This window comes from Diabrotica virgifera, chromosome 8 (assembly GCF_917563875.1).
Source record: "Diabrotica virgifera virgifera chromosome 8, PGI_DIABVI_V3a".
Taxonomy (NCBI): Eukaryota; Metazoa; Arthropoda; class Insecta; order Coleoptera; family Chrysomelidae; genus Diabrotica; species Diabrotica virgifera.
Genome location: NC_065450.1, coordinates 41166350 through 41179380, shown reverse-complemented (window position 1 = coordinate 41179380; position 13031 = coordinate 41166350). Strand labels below are relative to the sequence as shown.

Below are 13031 nucleotides of genomic sequence, written 5' to 3'. Positions count from 1 at the left end.
AGATGTAGTCTTTAAAATGCACTGAATTATTTTACTTTAAATATGAAATAAACAACTTTTTTTGAGAAAATTAAGAGCGCAGGCGCAAATATTTTTAGGGCTATCCTTACTCCTTCTTTCTTTACACGGCAAATTACGTGTAATAAAATTCTCACTAATATGGATATGTACATGTACATAAACATTAATTGACAATGACATTGTCACCATTAACTTAAAGATGAATCTTGAATGTTCTTGGATAACTATTACTTGTATAATCGCTTAAATTATTAATTCAGTTAATTAATATGATAATTTTTTCACTAACTATGTATTCAGTGATTATAATAATTTATATACTGTGCAATAAAAACTAATACTTAATCGAGAAAAGAGAAAAAATGATAAAGTGACTCTTTTAATAATATATTGTTACTATGAAACGCTTTGATAAATTTTGAACATCTTTAACAACAAAATACTTGTCACAGAATATATCAAAAAATATATCATGGTGTATTCTCTGCTTGGTATCTTCCATAAATAATAAACGATAAATAACGTTTTATTAAAAACAATATTATTTAATAAACAACTCAAAATACTCCTGAAGCCGTGTCAAATATATAGAATTGACACTGTCTTGTCAGCACACTCTGCTCGACTAAGTGCGTTGTTAATGTTCGATTTGGAAAATATTACCACGGACATGTTGTTTATTTTTTTCGAATCCTGAAAAAACTAATAAATATTTTTGAAAAATTTAAACGCAAAATGAAAGACTAAATTATTACCGAGGGCCGAAAGTCCCTTAGAACAACTAAAAAGGTTTCTTTTAAATGAAATATTTGAAAAAAAATAACACTAAATTTTCTCTTAGTTTTTCACTCCTGTAACTTATTAAAATAAACATTATAGAAGTTTTCAGCGACTTTCGGCCCTCGGTGAGAACGTAGAAAAAAAATGAATCCCATTTAAATAGCATTGGAGCCCCTATCTGCTTAAGAAAGATAAAAAAACGTAATACAAAAACCGAAAATTATCAGTTAAAAAAATGTTTATACAAAGTCATCAAAACTTTTTTCTGAACAATAATAAACTTTAAAATTTTTTTTTGATCTCTTATACAATATTAGTATGGTATAACTAGACCCAAACCCAGACATCCAAAATGAAAGTTATCCCCCAACACCAAATTGTTTTATACGGTCCACATAATGTTCAGAAAAAAGTCACACCATTTTGAGCGTCGGGTTTGGGGGGGGGGGGAGAGGGGGGAGAAATCGGTAAATTCGTAGTTTTTAGGTTTTTCGTAAATATTTCTAAAACTATACGATTTAGCATAAACAACCTTCTATATAAAATTGTTCTACATTACATTTGAAATAAAAAAGGTCCTCTGCATAATCCTTCTAAAATGAACGGTTTCAAAGTTACGGAGGTAGTATAATATAATTGGTCCAAGAAAAGGCCTAACCTAAACATCCAAAGTAAAAGTTTTCCTCTAACACCAAATTGTTCTATATGGTCCACATATTGTTCAGTAAAAAGTTGCACTATTTTGGGCGTCCGGTTTGGGGGGGGAGATGGGGGAGAAGTCGGTAAATTAGTAGTTTTTTAAAATTGTTCGTCAATATTTCTAAAACTATGCTTTAACGTAAACAATTTTCTATACAAAAATGTTCTACATAAAATTTAAAACAAAAAAGGTCTTATACATAATTGTTATAAAATCAATGGTTCCAGAGTTACGGAGGGTGAAAAGTGGAGGTTTTCGATACTTTTTATATTTTTTGGGCAATTTCCTACTGATTTTCTTTAACAAGATTGGGTTTTATAAATCAAATTTGCTATTTCAGTGGCCGATGGTATGTTAGTGATAAGCTCTTGAAGAAACGTCAACCTCACCACCCAAAATCATCATAAATTGCCCAAAAAATATAAAAAGTATCGAAAACCTCCACTTTTCGCCCTCCGTAACTCTGGAATCGTTGATTTTATAAGAATTATGTATAGGACCTTTTTTGTTTTAAATTTGATGTAGAACATTTCTGTATAGAATATTGTTTACGCTAAAGCATAGTTTTAGAAATGTTGACGAAAAACGTAAAAAAACTACTAATTTATCGATTTCTCCCCCATCTCCCCTCCAAACCGGACGCTCAAAATGGTGTAACTCATTACTGAACCATATGTGGACCATATAGAACAATTTGATGTTGGAGGAAAACTTTTATTTTTGATGTCTGGGTTAGGCCTTTTTTGGACCAATTATACTATACTACCTCTGTAACTTTGGAACCGGCCATTTTAGAAGGATTATGCATTGGACCTTTTTTATTTCAAATTTAATGTAGAAAATTTTTGTATAGAAGGTTGTTCATGCTAAACCGCATAGTTTTAGAAATATTGACGAAAAACGCAAAAAACTCCCGACGCTCAAAATGGTGTGACTTTTTTCTGAACATTATGTGGACCATATAGAACAATTTAGTGTTGGAGGATAACTTTCACTTTGGATGTCTGGGTTATGCCATCTTTTGGATCAATCTTATCATACTAATATGTAGTATCTCGTATGCGTAACTTGGAACCTTCATTGAAAACTTCTTTATTACCAATTTTACGAAAAAAGGTAATCTTCATAAACTGCTTTGCATCGTATAAAATCTAAGATGCATCAATCAGATATCAAATATTATAAATTTGATACGAGGTATGTCAAAAAATATGAATTTCGCTCAAGAGTAATAAAAACTATATTTCAATATTCAATTACATCCCTCTAATTTAAATATTGTAAGTAGGTACTTAACTCTTAAGCGAAATTCATATTCTTTGATGTACCTCGTATCAAATCGAAACAAATTGATATCTGATGGTTGCATCTCAGATTTTAGACCAGGTACAGCATTTTATGAAGAATAACTTTTTTTTTTTGTAAAACTGATAATAAAGTAGTTATCATAATTGTAATAAAATGGTGTTGGGTATCCATAATTTGCGAAAAATTGCAATTTTTTTTCAATTCGAAGGACGTAATTGCATACTCAAACATAGTTTTTGATTCCAAACAACTAATATCAATTTTTGATATTCTGAAAATAAACGTACTTTACTCTTAAACGAAATTCATATTTTTGACATACCTCCTATAAAACTGATAAAATTTTTTATCAATTTTAAATAATTTTTTAGTAAAATTGATCATAAAAAAGTTTCCCTAGATAACGGAGACAGGTAGGTACTGTGTAAGAGCTCAATTTTTTTTTTAATTTTCAAATTGTAATGTCAGATTCGGATTCAGCATAATGAAAAACAAAAAACAAACATATTTGATCAAAGTAAAATGATGAATTCAACGATATTTTTAAAATTATGTATACAAAACAATTTTATTGTTAAAACAATGAATAAAAAATTAGCGGCAAAATCTGTGAATAGAACATTTTTACTTTAACATATACATTGAGCACGTAAAGGTTTGACTAAATTAATTTTTTCGTGAATGGGCGATTTTGGAAATAAATCCCGAAACAGGTCGATTTTTATTTTTAAATTACGACTGGAGTATATATCACACTAGTGACGTCATCCATCTGGGCGTGATGACGTAATCAATGATTTCTTAAATGAGAATTGGGGTCGCGTGATAGCTCATTTGAAAGGTTATTCAATTCTCTATCCATTAATATAAACATTAACTTGATTATTTATACAGGGTGTCCAAAAAAATTGTTTTTAATTAAATTAATTGAGAGAAAAAGAAGAATATATGTAATTTATTTAAGTCAAAATACATTTTACAAGCTGTCAGAAAACGGGAAAATATTTATTTGACAAATAAATATTTTTTTTCGATTCGATATTAAAACAGCCCCCCCACCAGCCTCATGGGAGGTTTAAGCGAAATTTAAGCGAAAGGCAATGATTTAATACTAAGGGCATTAAATTCTGTTTTGAATTTAATAAATTACATACATTCTTCATTTTGCCTCAATTAATTTAATTTAAAAACCTTTTTTGACACCCTGTATAAATAATTATGTTAATGTTTATACTTCTGAATAGAGAATTAAATAGGCTTTCAACTGAGCTATCACACGACCCCTTATTATTATTTATAAAACTCATTGATTACATCATCGCGCCCAGATGGATGATGTTACTAGTATGATATATTATACGCTAAAAAGTCGTAATTTAAAAATAAAAATCGGCCTGTTTCGGAATTTATTCTAACCTTTACGTGCTCACTGTATATAAACTAATAAAAAAGATTTTAGAAAAATACAAGTTTGTTTGAATTTTTCCGAAATAATGCCAATTTTCGTTCTATGTATATTGACTCCCATATACGTGGTATATATGTTATAGTCAGAGCCCGAATTTCAGGCACTCCTAGGTTGGACTAGGCAATCCTCAGGTCTGACTGACGGTCTTAGTCAAAGCCCGAAATAAATTAGAATTTCGTCCTTTGACTAGTTAAACCTAGGAGAGACTAAGTTGATCAGGCAAAGGTCGAAATTTAATTTTATGAAATCGGAGTTTGACTAGTCAAACCCCGATCAGCTATTAAAATGTCGTTATTTGTTAGATTAGGTTTAATAAAACTTCATTTTTTAATTTTAATGTTTACTATTTTTATATTGTCGTAATTAAAATAAAAAAATTAGTTAAAATAAAATAAAAATTTTATTTTCATCTTCTAATTGCCAGATGACGCTAGTCACCTAATATTTTCACTTCAGTTGCAATGGGTGGGAAAACCTCTAAGTGTTGATCAATTGGGGTATGGAGAACAAGCCTACGTTCTTTCCGATGAGGCTCCAATAAGAGCCGAAAATCGCGATTCAAGGAACTGGACTGCGCTCCGTATTCTAATTGAAAAGTAAGATTGTTTTGCCTTCGCATTCCAACTGAATTAAAAATAAAATTTTTATTTTATTTTTATATTGGTCTTTACTCCTTCGAGTAACTAGGTCCATTTTCTGTTGGAATTTACCAGCTGAACAGACGGGGTCGTGAATTGTAAGTTTTTTGAATTCCCTCTTGTCTTCTTCGCTTCAGCATTCAATTGGCTTGCAAATTTTAGAAGCCTTGGAGGTGTTACCAAGGAAATGGACCAATAAGTTTTCGATTTAAAAATCTTTTAGTAATATTTTAATATTTTCTAAATATTATTAATAATGCTATTAGGATCGAAAACTTCATTTTTTTATCTTTTAAAAAAATTAGTGTTTATTCTCACATATTGAGGCATTATAGCATTTAGAGTTGCACAATACGTTAGACACTTTTACACTTACATACTTTTGAAGAGCATTTCTTATTGCAGTAGCATTCTATAAAGCCTTGTGCTTCAAACTTAGAACATTTTGTACAAATTTCTCTTTATAGAGACAGCTTAACATCTGAAACATCTTAGAAATTAAGAAAATACTCTTTGCATTCTCTTATTTGATTTCTTGAAAAACGTAATTTGGTTTGAATAAGTATATGAATTTTATTTTAGAACAAACAATTGGAATGTCATCGTCAACTGTGAAAGAAGATATTGCAATCGGAGAAAAAACTAAGGATCACCCTAATACCAAGGAAGCCCCTGGAACGTCGTCACTAGGAGAGGAAGAAAATTGTCAAACAAGTGCATAATTATTGGTAATTAAGTGGTACATGTTGTGTGCGCTGACAGCACACTTGGTACATACTATGAAGGTTTTGACAGAAAAGGTACATGCATGCGTTGTGCACAGACAGAAAAGATTAAAAAAAAATAAAGAAAAGGCGACTGAGGGTTTTAAAATGCCCACGATAATGCTATGAAACAATTAAGTGAAAAAAAATTTCCTTCAATTTCGATCGTAAAACTATAACAATACCTCTCCCCGGCTTTAATAAGGTCAAAGGTGATGCTCGTAATATTTTGGATATCATATAAAATAAAACAATTGACGTTTTGTATAGAGTTGGTACGAAATTAAGAACAATAAACACATTTTTTCAAGAAATCAAATGGAATACAAAGAGAATTTTCTTAATTTCGAAGATGTTCCAGACGATAAGCCGTCTCAAAGAGAAATTAGTACAAACAATTCTAAATTTGCAGGACACGGCTTTATAAAATGCTACTGCAATAAGAAATGCTTTTCAAAATTATGTAAGTGTAAAAGGTCTAAGCAGTAGCGGGTAGATACTCTTTTATGTTCCCGGTGGAAGATCGATCTACTTCAGGGATGCGACCCTGCCCAGGTGAGCCATAATTATCTCCCAATCTCCTGGTACCTGGGAGAAATTATGTCCTAAACCCATTCTCCCACCTAATTACCAAAGATTCCCTTTCCATATCCTACTCTGTCAGACAGCAGCATCAGAACCAACATAGAGCGTAAGGGAAATGATCCTGGATCGGTCTATTATTGGATACTGGAGCTGTTAAAATAACCGAACGATTGCCGGTATAAGTCATCACCCACTTGTTGGTCAACAGCTACGGGTGGAAGAACCGACACGTGGTAGGGCACTTCATTGCCCTGGAGTCGAGAAATTAACTCCGAAGGCGGAAGAGCTAAATTAGTCAACGGCATTGAGATGTGGAAAGCCACGGGATGACTACCACATTAAAGATCCGCGTGGATATCCTTAGTAAAAATCATCATGGACCCACTAATTGATAATTTACTTAATGATCATGGAGCTCGGAATCCAAGATCCGGCAGGGGAGGACAATCAGATTCAGACGACAGGGCCTCTCAGGTCGTCATCAAGGTAAATCCCTGTCAAACAAAGAAGAATAACTTTATAGCGTTGAAAATTGGAGCATGGAACGTAAGAAGTTTATACCAATCAGGCAAACTCGATAACGCTGTGTCGGAAATGTGCAGAATGAAGATTAACATACTGGGTGGGCCTTAGCGATATACAATGGCCTGGATCAGGAAAATGTAACACCAGAAATGGAACACTGTATTATTCCGGAAACAACGACCCCAATCACAAACAGGGAGTTGGAATTATAGTTGATAACAATTCTCGGAAAGCCGTTTGTAACTTTGTTCCTTACTCTGATCGAGTATTAATGCTGTCTCTCAACTCTCATTTAAATCGTAAAATAAATATAATCCAAGTATATGCACCCACTGCAGACAAGGATGAAGATACCATAGAGGCCTTCTACGAACAAATTAGCAATGTCTTAAAGCTAACTAAAAGACATGACATAAATATTATAATGGGCGATTTGAACGCTAAAGTCGGTCAAGGAGAAGTGGAGAATTGTGTGGGGCGATATGGACTCGGGGAAAGAAATGAACGTGGCGATAGGCTTGTTGATTTCTGTATCAATGAGGAACTCATAATTTCAAATACATTGTTCAAACTTCCTAAACGTAGACTATATACATGGAAGTCACCAGCTGACAATAACAACAAAATAGTCAGAAATCAAATAGATTATATTATCGTCAACAGAAGATATAGAAATTCTATAATATCATCTAAAACTTATCCAGGAGCGGACATATCCTCCGATCACAACCCGGTTGTTTTGTCTATGAGAGTGAAACTAAAGAAGGTAAAGAGCCCTAGCTCCAATAAAATCATGGATACAAGGCGGCTCAAACAAGACAAGACCTATGCGGAAACGAAATTTAAAATAAACGAGAACTTAAGGAAAGTCAAAGAAGATAGTGCGGAAACTCTGACTGTTGACCAAAAATGGGGAAAAATTCAACATGCCTTAGTATCAGTTGGAAAAGAAACACTTAAACCACTTGGAGAAAAAACAAAATCTTGGATGACAGTAGAAATTCTTGAACTTATGGAAGAACGAAGAAAACATAAAACAAAAGACCCGAATAAATACAAAGAAATTCAGAGAAACATCAGAAATAAAATTCGAGAGGCAAAAGAGAAGTGGCTCTCCGACAGATGCAAAGAAATAGAAGACCTGGATAAAAAGTATGACAGCTTTAATTTACACAAAAAAATCAAAGAAATGACAGGTTCTAGAAAAAGCACAAGAACGAATACCCTTAAAAATGATAAAGGGGATATTATTACTGACGTGAAGGAGAGATTGTGTCAATGGACCAATTACATCCAACAACTCTTTAATGATGAAAGAGGAGAACTGTCATTAGAAATCACAGAGGATACCGGACCACCAATATTAAGAGACGAAGTCATCTATGCCATTAAAAACACGAAAGAGGGTAAAGCTACTGGACCAGATGATGTGCCCATCGAATTATTAAAACTTATTGATGACGATTGTATTGATGTAATGGTTGAACTCTTTAATCTAATATATCAGACTGCCACAATCCCCAAACAATGGCTGCAATCGACCTTTGTAGCAATTCCCAAAAAGTCAAGTGCAATAACCTGCTCGGATCACAGAACAATATCTTTAATGAGTCACACACTTAAAACATTTTTGAAAATAATACACAGTAGAATTGTTAAAACTCTCGAATATGAAATCAGTGACACACAATTTGGCTTTAGAAATGGTATGAGCACACGAGATGCTTTGTTCGGCTTGAATGTGCTGGCCCAGAGATGCATGGACATGAATCAGGATATGTACTTATGTTTTGTAGACTTTGAAAAGGCATTTGATAAAGTTCAACATAAAAAGCTTGTAGATATATTAAAAAGCAGAAATATTGACAGTCGTGACATGAAAATTATATCTAATATATATTGGAATCAAACTGCCAAGATAAGAGTTGACAACCAGGACACCCAAGATGTTTACAGTGAAGCGGTATTTCAAGAAGCGCTCTCAAATTCAATAGAAGGTATATCTATCAATGGAGAAGTTTTGAACAACTTACGTTTTGCAGACGATACAGTAATAATAACAGATAACAACAATGATTTACAGAACGTAATGCAACGCCTTAATGAACGCTGTCATGAGTACGGACTGAAGATGAATTTAAAGAAAACTAAATGCATGATCATAACTAAATCGGCACACGTAAACATCCAATTAACTATTGAAGATACTGTGATTGAGAGTGTGGATAACTACAAATACTTAGGAACATGGATAACATCAAATGTAGACCAAACCAAAGAAATTAAGACACGTATTGAAATAGCACGTGCATCATTCATTAAACTTAAAAAGTTTCTTTGTTGTCGGGATATAAGGTTAGAACTACGCCTAAGGATGCTTCGATGTTACGTGTTCTCTACTCTTCTTTATGGCTTGGAAGCGTGGACGTTGAAACAAGTCCATTTGAATAAGTTGGCCGCCTTTGAATTTTGGTGTTACAGAAGAATTCTACGAATATCATGGATTCAAAGAATGTCGAACGTGGAAGTAACTAGAAGGATAGGAAATCAACCGGAAATAATACTAACTATCAAAAGACGAAAACTTGAGTATTTGGGACATGTGATGAGAGGGCAAAAATACTCATTATTACAACTTATTATCCAAGGCAAAATCCGAGGAAAGCGAAATGTGGGAAGACGAAGAACATCCTGGGTTAAGAACTTACGGGAATGGTTCGAATGCAGTAGTGCAGAGATATTTAGAGCGGCAGTCAACAGGGTCCGCATTGCCATGATGATTTCCAACCTTCGATAGAAGATGGAACTTAAAGAAGAAGAAAAGGTCTAACGTATTGTGCAACTCTAATGCCCGGTTGCACCAACAGATCTTAAGCTTAAGTCGAGAATATCATAAGAATTAATATAATATAATTATTATATATTACAATAAGAATACCATAATATAATAATAGATATAATTGATAATAAGATAAGAATCTAAAATTATGGTGCAACGTAATAGGGAACTTGCATAAATTTTTAAATTCGAAAAAAATGTTATAAATCACAACAGAACATAATTTAAAACATATATCAAAGATAAAAAGTTTTGTTTGTCTTTCGTTTGGCCCCTAAAGACGATTAAAAATTCAAATTCAAACAGGTGGTCCAAAACGCATCGTGACGTCACTTGGTTTTACATTTACATTTTTCCAATAAAGTAAACAGAATTTTAAATTAGACGTTATAAACGTCAGTAGAAAATACATTTATGTGACGTTACAAGTGTTTTTGATCGTTTGACCTATTCATAGAAAATTTGTACTTTTACAAAATGGTTTTATTTTCAATAGTAAACCTTCGTTCCTTTCCTTCAGAAACAGTATAAAACTACAATTTTAACAAACTGGTATATATTATTACAATGACATACGGTAAATGTCATTAGAATATAAATATTTTTGACTTATTCCACGACGATGAGCTTGCCAAATACCCAAGTAGGTGGAGGTCAATAAACTGAAGAAGGAGAAGAAGAATATACCTAAATATAAGGTTGTGTCTAGGTATACGTTACCGTGTACGCAAATAAAAACGTTAGAGTGTCAGTGATTTCTTATTTTTTTTATTTGTTTAGTGTTTGTTTTTAAATTAACTACGGAGTGTGGACAATTATTTAGTTCTTTTAATGAGTTTAAGAACATTTTAAAACAGTACGAAAAAGATAGGAGACTATAAATTATTATATATTTTTTTTTAGTTATAAATGAAATAGTATGTATTACCGTAAAAGATTAAAATAAAAAGAAGACCTAAAGCTTTCACAATAATAATTAACTTGTTCTGAAGCTATTATCCTTGTGGCATTTTTGTAATCAACTATTCTAAATGGGAACTAAGCCAAAATTTAACCAAAAATGATTTTATTAACGTTTCGACGTCTAAATCGGACGTCGTTCTCAAAATACAAAATATTATTAAATTCAACAAAAATGGTGTTGCTTAGTAAAAATTTTTTCTAATAATTTATTTAATCTGACTAATTTTTGTATTTTGACAATGACATCCGATTTGGACGTCGAAACGTTAATAAAATCATTTTTTTAGTTAAATTGTGGCTTATTTCCCATTTAGAATAGTTGATTATAATAATTAACTTACGTATAAAAATTATTTTAACAATATTTTTTACGTGTTATGTCAACTAAATACATATATCTATTTTGCTAACCTAAATATATACTTTAATATATACATTGATTTATTACAATTAAGTTTGAAACATCTGAATAGTTTTGCTTCCCTTCCTTTAACAAATATTTTTCTATCAAACACACGCTAAACATATCAAAATAGCATGTACCAAAATATACAGTCACTGCGCACGCTAAATAATAATGTCACTGGCTTGATGAAGTTTAATTCGCGTGTACATACCTAACTTTTTTATTTGCATACACGTTAGCGTGTACCTAGACACAGCGAAATATAACCATAATAATAACTAATGTAAAACTATGTGACGTCACGGGTCGTTTGAACTATTTTATACCGCTGAAGACTTTAAATACGTATTTCTAAGTTATTACGAGTTTTTGAAGCGTGAAATTTTGGAAATCTCATTTTTAAACAAAACTGAACATTATTATGTAATAAAAAAAATTGTGCAAGTTCCCTATTGATACTCAAGGAGGTTCTATCTATAAGTAGAGCTTAGCTAAGCTGAAGCTTAAAATCTGTTGGTGCAACCAGGCATTAATGCCATAATGCCTCAACATGTGAGAATAAACACTATTTTTTTTACTTTACCTAATTATTAAATTATTAAACCTAATCTAACAAATTACGACATTTTAATAGCTGATCGGGGTTTGACTAGTCAAACCCCGATTTCATAAAATTAAATTTCGACCTTTGCCTGACCAACTTAGTCTCTCCTAGGTTTGACTAGTCAAAGGTCAAAACTGTAATTTATTTCGGGCTTTGACTAAGACCGTCAGTCAGACCTGAGGATTGCCTAGTCAAACCTAGGAGTGCCTGAAATTCGGGCTTTGACTATAACATATATGCAAAACTGGTATAAATGCCAATGACCTTAGTTGTTGAGGCCATTAAGCTAAAAAATGATATAGGAGCCGTTGGGCAAGGTATAATACATAATAAATATACATTCCGTATTCCCTGGGAACACAATTTGATAATGATTGTTTTCTACGAGTAAAATTATGAATAAAAATATTTTCTGTTGCAGATAGATGTCTTTTCTAAATTCTTCATGGGTACTACTCGTATATTTTGTAATATTTTGTATTGGAATAATATTCCTTGGATACAAATATGTCACTAGACAATTTGACCATTGGAAAAAACGAGGGGTATATACTTCAAAACCAGTTCCGTTTTTTGGCAGTCTTTACGATGTTGCAACATTCAAATTAACCTTATCGGAATTGTTGAAAAAGCTTTACGATGAGACCGAAGAACCATATTTTGGAATGTTTCTTTTTGATAAACCGATTTTGGTTGTTAAATCGCCGAAGTTAATAAAAGATATATTGATAAAAGATTTTAACACGTTTACTGACAGAACTATTGCATATTCTACCCACCATGATAACATAGCCAAATTTCTCTTTTTTCAAAAACAAGAGTCATGGAAGTATACAAGGGGAAAGATGTCTCCAATATTTAGTTCTTCAATGATAAAGACGTATTTTGCAGATATAGAATTGATTAATAAGAAGTTTATTGAATATTTAGAGAATATTTCTGGTCCCGTGGATGCAAAATTCATAGCCGGCCATTTTACGACAGAAATGGTAGCTCGTTGTTTTTTCGCAATTAATCCACGTTGTTTTGAAACGAAAGTGTCCGAGTTCAGACAATACGTTTCTCGTATGTTTCAATTTAGTGTAAGAAACGTAGTTATACAGAGTTTCTATTTTTTTAAACCCAGTTTCGTAAAGTTCTTCAAACTAAACTTTGTTGAAAATTCAGTCTTGAAGTATTTTGAAAAAACTTTTTTGGCAGCCATGGAATATAGAAAGCAATATCATGGAAAACCAGCCAATTTGGTTGACCTAATAAACGATGTACAAAAGAAACACGATGGAGATTTTCCTGGTAAGTAGTAACAAAACAATTATAATATTGAAGGTGTTTATTTAAAAGAGTTTGTGGGCGACCGGTTTCGGCATTCACAATTTATATGCCATCATCAGGCCTTTGTAGAAACTAACATGCTAAAAAGTAATTAACGC

General features: G+C 32.2%; 1 protein-coding gene across 1 annotated transcript in view; it reads left to right on the top strand.

Moving 5' to 3' along the window:
• Positions 1-13031, top strand: part of LOC126890142 (uncharacterized) — a 218037-nt gene that overhangs the window by 151471 nt on the left and 53535 nt on the right. The window contains exon 7 of the mRNA XM_050658992.1: positions 12027-12894. Within this exon, the coding sequence (XP_050514949.1) occupies positions 12027-12894 (868 nt within the window). The remainder of the gene's footprint in view (positions 1-12026; positions 12895-13031) is intronic.